This window comes from Helicoverpa armigera, chromosome 2 (genome assembly GCF_030705265.1).
Source record: "Helicoverpa armigera isolate CAAS_96S chromosome 2, ASM3070526v1, whole genome shotgun sequence".
NCBI lineage: Eukaryota > Metazoa > Arthropoda > Insecta > Lepidoptera > Noctuidae > Helicoverpa > Helicoverpa armigera.
The window spans coordinates 9,552,077-9,570,470 of record NC_087121.1 but is presented as its reverse complement, the minus strand read 5'-3'; the positions used below and the strand labels follow the sequence as shown (position 1 = coordinate 9,570,470).

The 18,394-nt window shown below is 46.1% G+C and overlaps 1 protein-coding gene across 1 annotated transcript; it reads right to left on the bottom strand.

Moving 5' to 3' along the window:
* Positions 1-12,379: 12,379 nt before the first annotated feature.
* LOC135118736 (uncharacterized) lies at positions 12,380-14,017 on the bottom strand. The gene is made up of 2 exons (XM_064041483.1): positions 13,031-14,017; positions 12,380-12,910 (listed from the first exon to the last, which is right to left on the bottom strand). Exons 1-2 carry the CDS (start codon positions 14,015-14,017, stop codon positions 12,380-12,382), a joined length of 1,518 nt encoding a protein of 505 aa, XP_063897553.1.
* Positions 14,018-18,394: the final 4,377 nt, after the last annotated feature.

Below are 18,394 nucleotides of genomic sequence, written 5' to 3'. Positions count from 1 at the left end.
TTTCTAACACAGACTGACATAAGAGGAATGAAGTAAGTATACAGTAGAAAATAACCTTAATTTTAAGAACCAGAAGCAGGTTTATTTAACAAAGAAATAACAAGACTTGGTTTTAATATGAAAATCAACTATAACTAATCAAAAGCGCGACAAAATCGTATTCCCGTAAAACTATGGGTTGATTTATATTAGGCCGGAGCCGTGCCGTGCCATGTCATGGCTTTTACGAAATTCTAAAGGCGAGCGTCGTTTGTGGCCCGGGCGGGCCACGGATCATACACTGTGTAATATAAACTGCTTCATACAAAATGTACGTAACATTTCACATCCGTGCCCCGTACGAGCCACGTAGGTACACGGCACGCTCCGGACACGGCCTGGGGCCCGATTCTCCTAATTTTTGTTAAGCGGCATCCGATTCGATTCGACTGAGATCCAATCACGACTCGATTACGATTGAAGCGTATGTGGCATTCCGCTATTATTTGTTGGAAATAAACGTTTTAATCCTTTTCTGTCGTTCAATAATGAATCTGAGGGCACGGCAGTGCCCTCGCCAAGACTCGAGCAAAGCGGGCACGGCCGTACCATCTTTTCTCGAAGCGTTTCGCGGCTATGTCACCCCCCTGTATCTTCCATGTGGACAAAGCTAGGAGTTTAGGTTTTCGATGACCAAGAGTAAGTATTAGAACAAGCTCAGTCTCAAAATTACAAGACATTTGAATAAATAGTTTACGAGTAATGAGCGATCAAAGTTACACCATTTTGTCACTCACTGACTCACTGACCGATCATCAAAAATCTAAGGTACTTCTAGCAAACTTAGAACCTTCAAATTTGGCACCAAGATAGGTTATTAGCTACATATAAAGGGAACATTATAAAAACCTTAAAACTTAGTAAAAAATAGGAAACAAATTTATATTTGCGGTTTTTCAAGAACATTGTGTATGAATTTTTACTGCATTGATAACTTTGTTATTTATTTATGTACAAAATGTTACTATTAGTTTTAGGGTCAATCCCCACTGAAAGAGCAGCGGCCGGCAGCGGCCGTAAATGCAAGGGATTGAGCGCGAGCGCGGCGGGCCGCGCGGCGCCGCGCTGCGCCGCGCCGCGCCGCGCTCTTAGGCCGGTAATACACGGACCGCTTGAAGCAGTCAGGGGCGAAAGCTTCAAGCTGTCGACCGCCCGAATCAGTTGCAACTACTCGAGCGGTTTGTGTATGTGCGTCCATAGAACTCTGCAGTTCACTGTGCAGTAGTGTGCAGTCGACAGCTTGAAGCTGTCGCCTCCGACTGCTTCAAGCGGTCCGTGTATTGCCGGCCTTACAGCCACTGCCGGCCGCTGCTCTTTCAGTGAGAATTGACCCTTATTGTTACATAGTGTGTTATATTGTTATTATGTATTAAATATTAATTAAATACATATGAAAAAAAACTAGGTTAAATGAAATGAATAATGATAAAATCTTTCATAGAATGCAGTGCGATAAATACTGCATGCTCGCTCGATAGATGGCGTTGTCCTGGTCTAAATCGCGCTATGGTTTCGTTACATAGCTTAGTATAACTAGTACTTTTAAAAAAAATCGTGTGATAGTGCCATCTATCTCTGAAATAAACCCATTTGATTCTAAAAGATATTCGATTCGAAAATTCGACGATTTCGAAAAGTTTTTAGTTTATTTAAAAAAAAAAACGTTGTTTACGTGCTACTTTAGGTGCACATATTTACAGTCTTAGGTACTTATAAACGTGAATTAAAGAGCGCCGAAGGGCAGCGAAGCGAAGCGCGGGAACGAGTCGCGCCGCGGGCATCCGCGCGACTCTTTCGAGTTTCTCATGCGAAAATATACATTATAGTAATGGGAATAAAGTAAAAATTCAAATGACACTCAAACCGCGCTTCGTTTCGCTGCCCTTCGCCGCTCTTTTGGTGTGAATTGAGCCTTAAGGGGTGTTTAAGAATAAATCTTACTTATAAACGTGGCTTAACTAAATCATTTTCATATAAGTAAGTTCAACTCAGTCGTGCGCGCGGCCTTTTGTGTGGGTAATCCTTGTACATATACAGTGACTTTGTGTGCGTGACAAGAGGTACAGTCAGGTACAAATACAGTTATTTCGGGGTTGTATACAGGTGTTTAAGAAAAATAGTTATAACGTAACTTAGTGTTAATCTTTTTATAACGATTCTGAATCGCTACTTGAAAAATCAAATGATGATTTTTTGGATTCGCTATTTTCCAAGGTGAATTATAAATTCTGACTCCATGTCAAAATGTCTATAGTATTTTTCTTTATTCTTTTGTACATGTCGACAAGTATTACCCCACATCCCTTAATCAATTTGATTTAAACGTTCATTTATGAGTTTCATTATTTCCGTCTTATTTTGGTCGACATTATGCGAAGCAATATAATTTTTTAAAATTCCCCACACATTTTGTTTACATTATTATACACGATTACGTTTTTTTTTTTACATTCTTAGTCCACACTTTTATTTATTGTCCGCGTACCCCGAGCTAGAAAATATGTAAGGAGTATTTAATTCATCTTAGATATTTCACGTCATTTATTTCTTAGACACTGTCAATGTCAATTTGAAAAGACGAATGAGAAAATAATGAAAAACTGTAAAATGTTATAATAAAAAGCTTTGAATGTTTCATTTTTTGAAACGCTACCTGACTCCTTTGAAACATTTTCTCCGTGAAGAACTAGACATTTTCGTAAACGACTGTACCCATAACAAAAAGCGATAAGAACACGTCATCCTCGGACGACGTCACTGTCACACGAATGAAAGTTGTATATTTACAAGCCGACGCACACATAGGGCCGCGCGCAAATCTGAGTTGAACTATCTATAGCAATGTCTTAAATGAGTTGTCAAATTAAGTAGCCTCACACCCTTGTTTAACCCGCTAATTAGCAAAATGGCTGGATTCTTACCAGCTGATTTTTCATTTCCGGTTTATTGACAGCTCAAATTTTTAATTTTATATTTTACGGATGCCATTGTTGCCATTACACAACGTTTTCATGACAAATATTTTTTTAAGCTACCAACATTCCGGTAGTGTTGAGAAATTAGTATGTTTTTATGTCATCATCTGTTCATTACTTAAGTCATTCTTAAGCAACGTTTATAAGACAAAATAATTTAATCACTACTTAAGGCTTTAAGTTAGTTGAAACAATACTTAGAAGATGATTAGTTGATTTTTATAAGTAAGGCTGTTAGTCTATACTAATATTATAAAGAGGAAAACTTTGTTTGTTTGGTTGTAATGGATAAACTCAAAAACTACTGGATCGATTAAAAAAATTTTTCACCATTAGGAAGCTATATTATCTGCGAGTAACACAGGCTATATTTTATCCCGGTGCGGGCAGTAGCTCCCACGGGACGCGGGTGAAACCGCGGGAAAACGGCTAGTTTGTTATATATTTAGTTAGTTGCATGTAAGCTAATTTAATTTGTTATTTACTTAGAGAAGAAAGAGACCTACAAAAAATAAATTAGATAATTAGATCCCACCAAAAACATTAAATGTAAAAAAAAGCCAAGCCTGTACGCAATTCTTCCACCGTAAAAAGTTTTGAGATCGCATAGAAGCCAAGTCCTGTTCAACTATATTCGTAATAATAAATCAATATTTTGTGACTAAATAGTTTTGTTCACATTACAATAATATTGTCTTGGCCATGAGCACAAGTTAAAAGTCGCTCCTTGTGTGTCCCCGTGTAAATACCGTTGGATTTATAAATTTATATATGGTTAGGTTAGGTTAGGTTTTTTTTTTTTTTTTTTTGCTTTTCCCCGTTCATGGGCTCAACGGGACCTTATTTATCTATGTTTCTCATTCATTCCAGTTCTCACTTGTATGCCTCTCGCACTTACATGCCTCATACTGAATCTTTCTTTCATTCATCATCTTTCTTTCTTAGCCGGGTGGGACTCCCGCTACTCTTCCTATGTATTGTTTTATTTTTCGGGGTAGTATTTATTGACACAATTGTGGTTTTATTGTTACAGTTTCATCGTTTAGATATGTTTTTCGTTTTCATTTTAATGTGCTTTACATTCCTTATTCTACGTTAGTCTATGTTTTACTTCCAAATTTATTGTTGCAGAACAGTTACAGTTTAATTTCTCTTATAAATAATTTTTTGCTTCACAAATTAATTGCTAGGCTATTTTTACTTAGACAGTGCTAGTGTTTCTTTATGCTTATACTTATTTCTTAGGTCTACATTTTCGTATCTTATTCTACGTGACAATTCTATCTAAATTTAACTATCCTAGCAGTGCTTGTTATGTTCTTACGGTGTTAGGTCTAAATTTACTTAAAGGTGATTAACAAACTTAATAACGATTTAGCTGTGTTTTCTTAATATTTATTTGAAGTAAAGAGATTTGTTAGGTAATATTTAGGTATGAATTCTATTTCTGTTAGCTATTATAAATTTTACGTTTGCTTTTGTTGCATTGGTCGGTAACTTTATTCATTTTTAGGGTTTTCTTTGACTCATTAGTGTTTCTTTGCATTTTGTATCGTTTTCCGTGTCTTTTGTCAATAAGATATATATACTATGTTATATATAGTTATTGCCAGTTCTTGTTGCGTATATGTTTCTTAAGCTTAGCTTGTTGTTTCTGTGCGTGTTCAGTGTTGATGTGTGTGTTATAGATATATCAATATATATTCATTATATACCTTTATATCTGTGTTTTGTGTGTTGTTTGTTGTGTATAGTGTTCCGCTGTGTGGGGGAGTGAAAGGTACGCTGTGTTCGTTCGAGCCAGGTAGTCCCATTTCTTCCGGATGGGGCATTCTGCACTAAATGCGTTGTGATCCGCCTTCTGCAATTTATAGTGTGTGCAATTGCAGCACTGCGGTTCAATTCCGGCGGCGAAATCTGCGCATTTCTCGCGCAGGTGCGGGCCTCCACAGTGGCTACATCTGTCCACACTCTCAGTGCAGAATTTTCGGCCGTGACCGAAGGCAAGGCACTTTGTGCACTGGATGAGCGGAGACTGGTCCTCCACTCTGACCCGCTGGAGGTCTAGGTAGAGGGCTCCAGCTTCCGTCATTCTCTGCCATACCTTGGGCCTGACCTGGATCACAACATGCGTAGTTTTGGGATTTCTGGTCCTTTTCTTATACTTAATGTTGATTTGAGATTCTTCTTCTGGTAAGCCCATGAAGATTTCGGTGTTCTGCGCGTAAAGTGCTTTAACCATCTCGTCGTCTTCACTGTCCAAAAAAACATCTTTTAGGACGACGAGTGGGTCCTTATTCTTCATGGGCGCTACGATTAGTCCCTCTCCCCGGCTTTCTATCCTTTCTTTTATCCTGTTTTGTTCTTCTTCCGTATCACAGCCCAGTATGACAGTGCTGTTTTTGGCTTTACGCACTTTATTTATTTTGAGGCCAGTACCCTTGGCGTCAACCGCCTTTTTCACTCTGGCGAGCACCTGGTCGGCAGTCTCCAGATTGCCTTCGAGGGTTACCGCCAACGAGTGAAGAGCCGGTCGGCGCCCTGGTTTGGCCGCGACATTTGCGTAAGTCCTCATGGTAGGCTGATCATCGCTCCCAGTTGCTGTTGTGACCTTTTCTAATTTTTCCCTGATGACCACGACATCACTGGCAATATTGCCGATCAGATCCTGTAGAAGAGACTGTTTCTGCCCAATGACTTTGACTTCCTCGGTCAATTTTCCATTGGGAATTGCAGTCTCGTCGATCCGATCGATGATCTTGTCAATCATGTCAGAGCCTCGGTCGTTGTTGCCGTCGTTTAGCTCTACGAACCCGTGTTTTAGGCTGGTCTATATTTCGGTTAGCCGAGTGGTCAATTTGGCCTCCACCTCTCCCAACCTATTTAGGATGTTTACTTCCCCGTCGGACGATAGCGTTTTGTTAGGCGTCCGTGTTTTAGGGGCCGCTGCTTCAAGACTTTGTATACGTCTGCTGAGCTCGAAGATAGCTCGGATACCCTTGTCTGATTGCACCTCCAGGAAATTCTTAATGTCTTTCCTCATGTGAGGGTAGTCATGTACTTTCGAGGGTATATCCTCGAAAGTCTTCATAATTTCCTGGAGGAGCTGTTCACTCGGTAGGGCAGCGTAGTTGTGTTGCTGCTTTTTGTAGAGGTCCATATTGTCGAGTGATCTCCTCTTTGTGTTTGGTCTTCTTATAAAAGTCTTTGCAGCATCTTGCACTGTTGCGGTTGAAGCAGAGGGAGGGGGGGTGGCGGGATTTTGGCTAGCGCCAGATGTCGTTGGCGTACGATACATGCTGTGACGTAACTGTGAATGTTATGTCTGAATGGTGGGATCAGAACGGGGAATGTTGTCCGTGTCTTTAAATTATGTCCTGAATTGACTCTGTATAGGGGGGTCAATATCAGTGTGTAGAGTCAAAGCTGCTAATAGAGTACTCTACCTAGAGTCGGTCTAGGTGGTCGACGTATTAGATCTCCTCGAGCAAGGGGCTCGAGGAGATCTAATACGTCGACCACGTTTGAACCCAAGCACGGCTACCCTAGCTCAAAGGGTTCCCGAGAAAATCCGGTCCAAAATTCTGGTTGCCAAAACAAGATGGCGGCCAGAATTCAGTTAACAGTAGTCTTCTCCGGAACCGTTCGACCGAATACTACCGTGCTTGGGGTCTCCTGACTGGGCTCGACGAGCTCTATTTCGTCGCTAGGGTTTCAGACGTTAAAAATGTCAGCTCCTGAAAACTCCTGAAACCGTATGGAACCTATGTACCTATGTCCAGTAAGAAAACCACAACCCTCTACGACCCTTAAGATCGGGAGTTATCCGTGTCCAAATTAGGCTAGGTTAGGTTAGGTTAGGTTAGGTTTCGCAGAAGGAAGCTGCGGAACGGGAGAGGGAGATTTCAACTGCCGATCCCGCCCGCAGCAGGCGCTCCGGGCGCCGGAGGAGGGCAGACAACGCCCTCTTCCGCCCCCCATGAACGGGTCCAGGGGCGAAGGACTGGGGAAGTCCCGCCCCTATTCAACGGACCCGAGGCGGAGGCGCGCGCGGGTGTCGACGCGCGCCTCTGAGGCGTTGCACGGGGGAGTTTAACACCTCACCCCCCCGTGCCCGAGGCGAGGCCCGCAAGGCGGGCCAGCACCAGTGCGGGGCTGCGGAAGAATTTGGATTCCCGCGGCCCCGCGCCCACGTGTAAGGAGGACACAGGGGGGTTTTAGCCGGTAAGAGTCCGGCACACCCCTCCGCCTCTCCCCAGGCGGAGGAAGTCCATGAGGATTTCCCCGAAAAAAAAAGGTTAGGTTAGGTTAGGTATTTTTTTTTTTTTTTTTATTCTGCTTTTCCCCGTTCATGGGAACAACGGGACCTTATTAGTCTAGTGGTACTCTTTCATACTAGTTCTCGCATTTATGCCTCTCGCACTTTCAAGCCGCATCCGTTACACAAGCATACATCATCTTTTAGTCTTGGCCGGGTGGGATTCCCGCTAATAGCCTATGAATATCTACAGGGACATAACTTTTAGGTTTTTTATTTCAATAAAGTTGCACAGTTTTATTTATTTGACATAAGGTATTTCTTTATCCTTAAATCTAGCAAATAAACATAGCAAGGGAGTAACAGAAAGTATAGGTTTTGCCCACACCATCTATCACCCGCCAACCATGTTACAATGTTCTAAACAATATTTTCCAATGCATTATCTAATTTTCTTAACAATTTTTATTTAAATATAATTTTAGTTTTTTAAGTACCTTTTTCATTATATGCCTTACAATGAGCTTTTTGTTACAAATTAATATTTAAAACACATTAAATTACATGACATGAAACAATCATGTGTAAATCACGCTAACATTTCACTTAGTCGATGACAGTATCATTCATGTCTAAGACAATTCGAAATATAAACATTGACAGGTGCACAACATTTACTTTTGTAATTATTTACATTTTATTTACATTCAAACAATAACAGTAAACAACCCTTATAGTTTTTTCATATAATTTGTAGATACCTAACTATTACAATAGAAAATATTAACTGTTATCTTAGTGTATTTGTAATTTAACTACACACTTTGACATTTTTTATATGACTACACTTATTGCTAGATAACTTATAATCTATTATAATTACAAATTGTTTCTTCTATCTTATTTAAACCTAATTGTGCCAAAGTTGTGGACTTATTATTTTATATATCAAGTACTTACTACTTATTCTAGTTTGTTTACGGTTACAATATCTAATTTAGTTGAGACATCTTATCTTATCAGTTTCTTATTAGTAATTAATTAACAACAATTTGTTCCAAACATTTGGATGGACATTTAGTTATGACACTTATTATATTTTTTGTGAAAGCCAGTTGTTGTTACTTAAGGTTTATAACATGTATTTACTTGATGACCCTATGTGTAAATCATATCGGTTATACTGAAAATCCTGAATTAATCTATTATCTGGCTAATTCTAATGATATGTAGGTACTGTAGGTAGGTACATGAGTATTACTTATAACTTCTGGCAATCTGTGAGTTCCATTTCTTAAGTATGTACTGTTTTAATTAATTTAAATTTAATCTACTTGGCTGTGTTTATGCATTTTGGTAACTTTAGTTAGGTAAGTTAGTTTGAGTTTTAAGTTTTGGTTTACCTTCTTAACTCACTTATTTTCAATCTAGTTCTTTTGTACATCTAGACAACTTTTAGTAATAATATATATATACTTATTTTATATATATTTATTGACTTTTCTTGAGCTATTACTAATTTGGGTGTAGTTGTAGGTCTGTTTGTGTGCGTGTTGTGTGAATGTTTGTGTTTGCGATATACAATATATATATTTACTATACATTTGTTATATGGTTAGGTTAGGTTAGGTTAGGTTCCAGGTGTACTGGTGGACCGCCGAGATTGCGCAGTTGCGCATCGCGTGCGTTGCGGCTCGCCGCCAGTACACACGATACCGGAGACGACGTCGACGGGTTTCCGCCGAGGAGGACGCGCTGTATGAGGTGTACAGCGCGTCCAAGGAGACTCTGTGGCTGGCCATCGGCGATTCTAAGTCGCGTGCCAGGGAGGAGCTGCTGGGGTCCCTGGATCGGGATCCGTGGGGCCGCCCCTACCGTTGGGTACGGGGCAAGCTGCGTGCATGGGCGCCTCCACTGGTGCAGAGCATGCAGCCCCAGCTGCTAGGGGCGGTCGTATTGGCGCTCTTCCCTGAGCGAGCGGGACACGTTCCCCCGACGATGGCTTCACCCTCGGCCACAGACTCTCCCGAAGAGGAGAGCACCGATGTCCCCGAGGTGACGCAAGCAGAGACGAGAGCGGCCGTGTCGCGGCTCCGGGCTAAGAACACGGCGCCCGGACCCGACGGAGTTCCTGGCCGAGCTCTAGTCCTGGCTCTGAAGGAGCTAGAGCCCCAGCTGAGAGGGCTCTTCACGGCATGTCTCGAGCAGGGTCAGTTTCCCAGTGTGTGGAAGGAGGGAGGCTGGTCCTGCTCAGGAAGGGGCGCCCGCGGACTCGCCGTCCGCGTACCGGCCCATAGTGCTGCTCGACGAGGCGGGCAAACTCTTTGAGCGTGTCATCGCAGATCGCCTCGTCAGCCACTTGTGCAGAGAGGGCCGGACCTGGACGACAACCAGTTTGGTTTTCGTCGCGGGCGCTCCACCGTAGACGCCATAATGCGCGTGAGAGCCCTGGCGGAGGAGACGGTGTCCCAGGGTGGGGTGGTGTTGGCGGTGTCTTTAGACATCTCCAACGCGTTCAACACCCTGCCCTGGAGCTGTATTCGGGAGGCACTGAGATATCACCGCGTGCCTCCCTACCTCCGTCGCACAGTAGGGGCCTACCTAGAAGGTAGATGCGTCACATATCGGGGACATGACGGTGCCGGTCGGCACCTCATGACGTGCGGTGTTCCACAGGGATCGGTGCTGGGGCCGCTCCTGTGGAACATCGGTTGATTGGGTGCTGAGAGGCGAACTCCCGTCGGGCGCCGACTTGACGTGTTATGCGGACGACACGCTTGTCACTGCCCGGGGGAGCTCGCACAGGGAAGCAGCGTTGATAGCCACGGCTGCGGTGTCACAGGTGGTGAACCGCATCCGGCGCCTGGGCCTGGAGGTGGCCCTCAACAAGTCGGAGGCCATGGTGTTTCATGGCCCCCGACGCGCGCCGCCGTCGGGATCACACATCGTGGTCGGTGGAGCCCGGATAGCTGTCGAGTCCACCATGAAGTATCTGGGATTGGTGCTCGACAGCCGATGGGAATTCGGCCCCCACTTCCGGCGGCTGGTGCCCAAGCTGATGGGTGCAGCGGGCGCGCTGTCAACGTTGCTTCCTAACATGGGGGGCCCGAGCGCCGCCTGTAGGCGGTTGTACGTGGGAATCGTGCGGTCCATGGCCTATATGGGGCCCCTGTGTGGGCGATGGACCTGGCGGCCAGCACTCTAGCCATTCTGCGCAGACCGCAGAGGGCGATGGCCGTCAGAGTCGTCCGCGGGTATCGCACGATTTCCTACGAGGCGGCTTGCGTCCTGGCCGGATCCCCGCCCTGGGACCTAGAGGCTAAAGTACTCGCGTCGCTGTATCGGTGGCGCGAGGAAGAGCGGGCACGGGACTCGAGGCCGGTGCAGCGGCAGATAGCGCAGCGCCGAGCAGAGCTCCGTCAGGTCTTGGTGGCGGAATGGCGGCAGAGGCTTCTGCGCCCTACCGCCGGCCTCGCCACCGTCGAGGCGATCCGGCCAGTGCTCGACGACTGGCTCGGGAGAAGGCACGGCTCCCTGTCGTTCAGGGTGACGCAGGTGCTGTCGGGGCACGGCTGCTTCGGCAAGTACCTGTGTCGCATAGGCAGGAGCCGGACGCTCGGTGCCACCACTGCGTCCATGGCGGGAGGACACGGCGCAACACACGTTCGTTCAGTGTGTTGCTTGGGAGGAGCAGCGCCGTGTCCTCACAAATGAAGTAGGAGGCGATCTGTCGCTGCCGGCCGTGGTACGGAAGATGGTCGGCAGCGCAGAGTCGTGGGACGCAGTGGTGTCCTTCTGCGAGGACGTGATGTCGCAGAAGGAAGCTGCGGAACGGGAGAGGAGATTTCAACTGCCGATCCCGCCCGCAGCAGGCGCTCCGGGCGCCGGAGGAGGGCAGACAACGCCCTCTTCCGCCCCCATGAACGGGTCCAGGGCGAAGGACTTGGGAAGTCCCCGCCCCTATTCAACGGACCCGAGGCGGAGGCGCGCGCGGGTGTCGACGCGCGCCTCTGAGGCGTTGCACGGGGAGTTTAACACCTCACCCCCCCGTGCCCGAGGCGAGGCCCGCAAGGCGGGCCAGCACCAGTGCGGGGCTGCGGAAGAATTTGGATTCCCGCGGCCCCGCGCCCACGTAAGGAGGACACAGGGGGTTTTAGCCGGTAAGAGTCCGGCACACCCTCCGCCTCCCCAGGCGGAGGAAGTCCATGAGGATTTCCCGGGAAAAAAGGTTAGGTTAGGTTAGGTTAGGTTAGGTTTTTATTGAACTTTGTTTTTGGTTTAAGATAGCTGTTATTTCGCGTATATGATATGTTGCGGCAGTTTGCGCGATTTGATACGCTTGCTGCCGAAACTTGGGATGTCGCCTTTTACGCAGACTGATAATAATGACATTGAAAGGGAACGTAGGGCGCTGTCAGTCAGGAGCAATATGTTGATCCGTAGGTTTGCAAAGTGCTCAAGGGATGTCAAGAATACTCTGTTCAGAGCGTACTGCACATCTCTCTACACTTGCAGCCTATGGGTCGACTATACGCAGAGGGCCTATAGCGCCTTACGAATCCAATTCAATAACGCATACAGGGCACTATTGAGATTGCCGCGACACTGCAGTGCATCAGGGATGTTTGCGGAGGCGCGTATTGATGACTTTCACGCTATCATCCGAAAGAGAATCGCATCCCTGATGTGTCGGGTGCGGGGCAGCGCTAACAGTCTCTTGAGGACTGTGGCAGATCGGACTGATGGCCTCATATTAAAACACTGGACAAAGACGCAAGTGTTGTCTACAAACCGTGCCCAGAAGTAGTGTTGAGTTGTGTACGTTTTTTAATGAATTGTATTTTGTTTATTTGTCATGACATGATTATATAAAATTTTTAATTAATGTGTTGCCTTAATGTATGTGTTTATGTACTAATACTAGATTATAAGCTGTGTATGTCTTTACTAACAATAATGGATTGTTTTTATCTGAATTAAAATTGATTATTATTAAGTTTTGATATCGCTTGGGTAGAAAGAATGATAAATATTCAGAATATATATGAATAATGAAATATATGATAATATATGAAAAATGTATAGATGAGTAATAATAGATATTATTTTATGTGCCATTGTAGGCTTTGAGTTTCGAGTAAATTCTGCTCGCGAGTTCCGTATAACTTGCCAGCGCTTCCTCTTTCTTAAGTAGTTCTGGCAAACTATACGGGACGATATCATGGTAGACGCATAATGCCTCGTGTCGCATTCGCTCCGCAGCGAACCTCGGACAGTCAGTCAGCAGGTGCGTCACAGTCTGGGGTGTATTTGTGTTGCAGGGACAGCAGTCGTCTGGTGTGATGTGGAATCTGTGTAAGTATGTTTTGTGAAAGCCGTGGTTGGTGAGTATTTGTGTTGTGTGGAAGTGAATGTCTGTGTGTTTTCGGAAGTGTTTGATATCAGTTAGTGTAGGGAAAATGCTTTTAGTGTACTGTCCCTGTTCGCTGGACGTGTAGCGCGCCTGCCAAAGGTCCAGGCTACGCATGCGGAGCTTATGTTTCACGAAGGACATTGGGAACGACCTGTAGTCCGGCGTCTTGTGAAGAAGGGTCGCCAGTTTTGCCGCGCCGTCGGCAGCCTCGTTGCCGACATTGCCCTATGTGCCTTGACCCATTTAAGTGTGATGTTTTTGTATCGCGGTGTGTATGTATGATTTTATGTATTTGTGTGACGAGAGGTGTGTGTTGCTTCTGTCTGCTATGGCTTGTAATGATGCTTGTGAATCGGTGTAGATAACAGTGTTTTGATATTTTTGAGTCGCCCACTTGCAGGCCTCCAGGATGGCGAAGAGCTCAGCTTGGAAGACCGTGCAAGAGTCGTGTAGTTTGAATTTTTTAGTAATGATTGGTTGTTGTGACCCACCTGGGTCAAGGCACAAAGGCAGCCCTACAGCGCCGCTGTCTTGTTTGCTTCCGTCTGTAAATATTTCTTGAGTATCGTCCGTTCTTTCGTGGTCTAAATCAGGTTTTCCCACTCTCAACGCTGGGTGCAGTAGTTCGCGGGCAGGTGTGGGCCGCTCTAGCGTAACGTCCTCCGGCAAAAAGGGAGTGGTGTTGGTAAGGCGCGTTTGCTCGATTTGATGCACCTCGAGGATTCTGAGGTCAAGTGGAATGAGTTGCGCAAGCGCCAGGGCAGCATTAGTGGACACTGTCCTGAAGGCGCGAATGGCCTTTAGTGCGAAGCCGCGTTGCAGGCTGGCAAGATCTTTTCGTGCACTCTTTTGCATTGCCACTTGGCCCCATATTCCTGCAGCGTAGGTGATGATCGGCTCTATAACATGTAAGTAGATGGTTCGCGAATTTTCAGGGTGTGTGCCCCAGGTTGGTCTCGCGTAAATGCACAGTTTGTTGTAGATACGCGAGGCCTTACCCAGCACGTATTTGAGGTGTCGCTTGAATTTGAGCTTTTCGTCTATCACTATGCCGAGCAATTTAATTTCAGGCACGAATGCCAAGTCCGTGCCGTCCATATGGAGCTGCACGGACTTGGCCTTCGGCGTGAAAGCAATGACTTGTGTCTTCGCTGGGCCAAAATTGAGTTTCACTTTAGTTCCCCAGTTACTAATTTCGGACAGGACGGTATTTGACACGCTCTGCAGTTCTTCATTATTGTCCGCGGTGACTATAAGGAGGACATCATCCGCAAAGGCCTGCATGTGGCATCCCGCTGGCAGCTGCATGTCTAGGAGTTCATCCAAGATCATGTTCCACAGAACGGGGCCACGCAGACCCTGTATGCACCCTTTGTGAGTGTTTTACGCGCGCGCACTCCGGCGTGATCCAAAGTGACTACTCGATCCCTGACGTAATCCTTGATGAGCCCGTAGATGTTATTGGGCACACCAAGATTGGCGAGACGTTGGAAGAGTGCGGGCCACCAAGCATTGTCAAACGCCGCCTTGATATCCAAAGAGACCGCGATTACATGTTTTTTACTCTCTTTTGCGAGGCGGATGAAGTCCAGAGCGGTGTGAACGGCTAGCGTCGTGTTTCTCTGTTGCCGAAAGCCAAACTGGTTGTTGTTGAGTTTATTCTCCGACTCTGCTTTATGGACGACCCTTTTGATAAATAGCTTCTCCAGTAGCTTCCCGAAGACTGGAAGCAGTCCTATGGGGCGAAAGGATTTAAGATCCATGTGGTCGTCTTTGCCCGGTTTGGGAATGATCTTTACGTAGGCCTCCTTCCACGCTCCAGGAAAGTACTGGAGTGAGAGACATCTATTTAAAATATCTGTCATGAGACGGGGGTATATCTTTGCGAACTTATGGCAAATATCTGATGTTAGATTGTCTAATCCGGGAGCTTTTTTCGGGCTTATGGAGCTAAGTTGCTCAAGCACCTCTTCCTCCGTGAAGGGGAGATCATCCGGGGTGTTCATGGAATAATTGTTGAAGTGGGTGCGCAACTGTCTCTGCTCCGGCGTTTGGTCCGGAGAGTCATCGGGGTAGAAGTGCTTGAGCAAGGCGCTTGCAGTCTCTTCTGCATCAGTAGTATATCTGTCTCCTATTTTTAGTGTGGTGGGAGGTCTTTTTGGTGCTGCTTCCTTGAGGAGGCGATTGGTGAGGGACCAGACGTTCTCTTTGGTTTGCAGCTCGCAAAACTTACGGAAATTTTCGGTAGATGCGCGTTTCATTTCTTCGCTATATTGTTTCTTTTTTGTGACCTGCTCCTCAAGTAGGGCATCAAGGGGTTGGCCAGATAGTTTTGCCGAGTGTATTTGCCGGTGAAGGCTTATAACTTCCCCCTTGAGCCGCTGCAGTGTATCGCTCCACCAAGGAGGCTTCTGCTTGGCTTTTCCACTTCTGATGGGCATGGTTTCCTTGCAGCAGTCTCGTATCAAAGATGTTATGCGACTGATGAGATCCTCGAGTTCTTGTTTGTTTAGGCTGCTTATATCGCTGTCGAGTATGTCGGAGAGTGCAACTTCTTGCAGCACGGCATCCCTGAATGCTGCCCAGTCCGCTTTCTCGGTGTTGAACATAAAAGTTGATGTGTTGCCTGTACCGGATGGTATTGGTTTTCTTGTGTTTATGTTAAACTCTATGGCATTATGCTGTGACGTGGCGCAGCACTCAAGGTTGACCCTCCACTCCCCGACCATGTCGAAGGCTTGGCCGGACGCTAATGTCACGTCTATGATAGACGATCGATCGCGCCCGTGCGTCACCGTCTCGAATGTCGGAGTGTCACCAATGTTGCAGACGTACATATCGTTTGTTAGGGCTAATTCCATTAGGTCGTTGCCTCTCGGTTTGATCTGGTGCTTCCCATGCTGGGTGCCAGCCGTTGAAGTCACCTCCAAGTATGCACTTGTAACGCGATGTGGCCTTGAGGAAGTAGTCGATGGCCTCTAGCGTGGACGATGTGTCGTCATTTGGTTCCACATAAGCAGATCCCAGGTACATCTTTTGATGATCGGTCTTGACTTGTATGACGCATAGATTAGCAGTCGATAAACTGGACTCCCCCAAAACCACAGCGCGCCCCTGCTTAACAAGAATGCACGCCTTTACATTAGACCCTCTCCAGTACTGGTAGATGTCAATTCCAGAGATCGACTTCACCTCTTTGCCAGAGCCTATATAGGGCTCGGACAACAAGGCGATGTCGTATTGGCCATTATAAAAATATGTGAAAAATTCGTGAAGACTATTTTTGGATCTATCGATGTTACACTGTAATATTTTAATGCGTTTATTGTCCATAATCAGTACGGTTAATTATTTTGTTTTTGACTGATTTCACTCGAGGGCAAATGTTGGAGGTGGCCATGTGTCCGACGTCATGGGTAGTCTTGAATTTGGTGTTATGTTGCAAGCAGTTGTAGCACTTGGGTGCGCCTTTCTTCTCGCGCAGAGGGCAGCTGCTGGTGTTGTGCCCCTCTTCCGAGCAGTAGGAGCAGGGTGCCTGTGTCGCGGTACATTTTGCTTTAATGTGACCGAACTGCAGGCATTTCCTGCATTGGAGGAATGTGGAGAAGTCTTCTGCGTGTACCCGTTGGTAGTCCACGCAGACGCGCCCCATGTCTATTATTTTGCGCCATATGGCGGGCTTGGCGATGAGGACGGCGTTGTACAATTTAGGGTTGCGGTTATTTCGCTTGAATGCAAGCCGCAGGTCATCGCTGTCAACAGCGAGGGCAGTCAGCTCTTCATTTTGGCCGCGGATGACGTCTACCAGCTCTTCCGATGGCGTGTCCAATGATATTCCCTTGAGAATAATCATTGGCCTCAATAGCTTGGCCGGTTCAGCAGTGATTTGTGAGGACTTTTCGAGTTTTTGAGTGTTTCATCGCGCTGTTGCTCAGTCTCGAACTCCACTCGTAACTTATTATTAGACACGGCCTGTATTCTAGACGGTGCGTACGATGTGGTGCGGAAACTGACTGCGTTCTTGAACGACTGCACTACGTTCTGACGTGTTTGGGACGTGCTGTCGCCCTGCGGCGCAACGATGAGCGCAGGTCTGTTAGGCGGTGGCGGTTTAGTGACTGGACGAGGAGCCGGGGCACTAGCCGCCTGCGCGTAACTCCTGGGCAACGGCGCGGGAGTGAGTGGTTTCGCGATCGTGGCGAGGTGCTTGCTAAGCTCCTCGCGCACGCATGTAGCAATTTCCTGTCGCAGGTTTCCGTCTTGGGTCGCGCAGATTTCTTGCGGGGCGGAAAAGGTGGAAAAGGTGGGTATTTTAGCGGCCACGCACCGAATCTCATTTGCCGCAGAACTTATGAGTCGCTTATTGGCGGTCGTGACGCTTTTCCCTTCGGCAATAGCAGCCGCGATGCACTCCGCGAGTTTGTTTAACGTGCTTATGCACGACTCGGTGCTAGTGGCATCTGCTGCCGTCGCCGGGAGAGACAAGACCTCGCCGCTAGACGGCGCCATCGCGGTGTCCACAAGAGTTTTCACCGGTTCACGCGCTGTGGAACTCTGGGCGGGACCGAATACGAGAGATTTTATGGACGAGAAAATGTTTGCACGGTAAAACAGAAATTATTCAGAATAATATAAAGTAAATAAAAAAATAAACGCTATTTTGAAGGTTGAGAAGGTTCCTAGTCGAGTAAAATGACGCCGGTGAGGGCGAAATTTATAGCTTCGGCACCACGACACTCCAGGGATTATGTTTCCGTAATAAAAAAAATTTAAGAAATGGGACCGAAAGTGCTCCCCTTTTCCTATACACAGCTTAAATCTGCCTAAAGGGCGGGTGGGTGGGCAATTTTTTGACGTTTGGTAAGAGCTATCCGCACGTGAGTGGTGTCGTTAGAAGCGCCTCGGCGAGAGCTATCTAACGGTGTGCATATGAAAGGTAAGTGTAGTAGAATTTTTTAAAGTTATGGTCAAAAAACAGGTTTTTTAGTACTAAATTTAGAACAAATTATGCAGAATTACAATTTCTATGGCGAAACTGGTGGATTCTAGGCGCACAAAGCGGTCTAGACACCAGCCCCGACGGTTAGGTTAGGTTAGGTTAGGTTTTTTTTTATTGAACTTTGTTTTCAGTTAATTTATATGTTTTTTCACATCGTGGTTGGTGACGGCAGCTCGCGCGATTTGATACGTTTGCTGCCGTAACCCAAGATGCCGCAGTTTGTGATTTGAATGCAAAAAAAGTGAGTAATATAGGATATTTGATATAAATAAATAGGATTTTAATAGATAAAGAAAATAGATATATAAATAATTAAATATAATATATTATTTTAGGTTCCATTGTAGGCTTTAAGACCCGAATATATGTGACGCACGAACTCCGTATAACTTGCCAGCGCTTCCTCTTTCTTAAGTAGTTCTGGCAAGCTATACGGGTCAATGTCATAGTACGCGCACAGCGACTCATGGCGCACTCGCCCCGCAGCGAACCTTGGACAATCTGTCAGCAGGTGTGTCACTGTCTGGGGTGTACTGGTGTTACAGGGACAGCAGTCATCCGGAGTGATGTGGAATCGATGTAGGTACGTTTTATGGAAGCCGTGGTTGGTGAGTATTTGTGTTGTGTGGAAGTGAATGTCTGTGTGTTTTCGGAATTGTTTGATGTCGGTAAGATTTGGGAAAATATTTTTGGTGTACTGTCCTTGTTCG

Excerpts from the sequence above, each read along its gene's own strand:
- LOC135118736 (XM_064041483.1), bottom strand. The coding sequence starts at position 14,017 with ATGATCTTGGATGAACTCCTAGACATGCAGCTGCCAGCGGGATGCCAC. Across the intron at positions 12,911-13,030 it reads TTATCTACACCGATTCACAA|GGCAATGTCGGCAACGAGGC; the intron begins GCATCATTACAA and ends CAAGGCACATAG.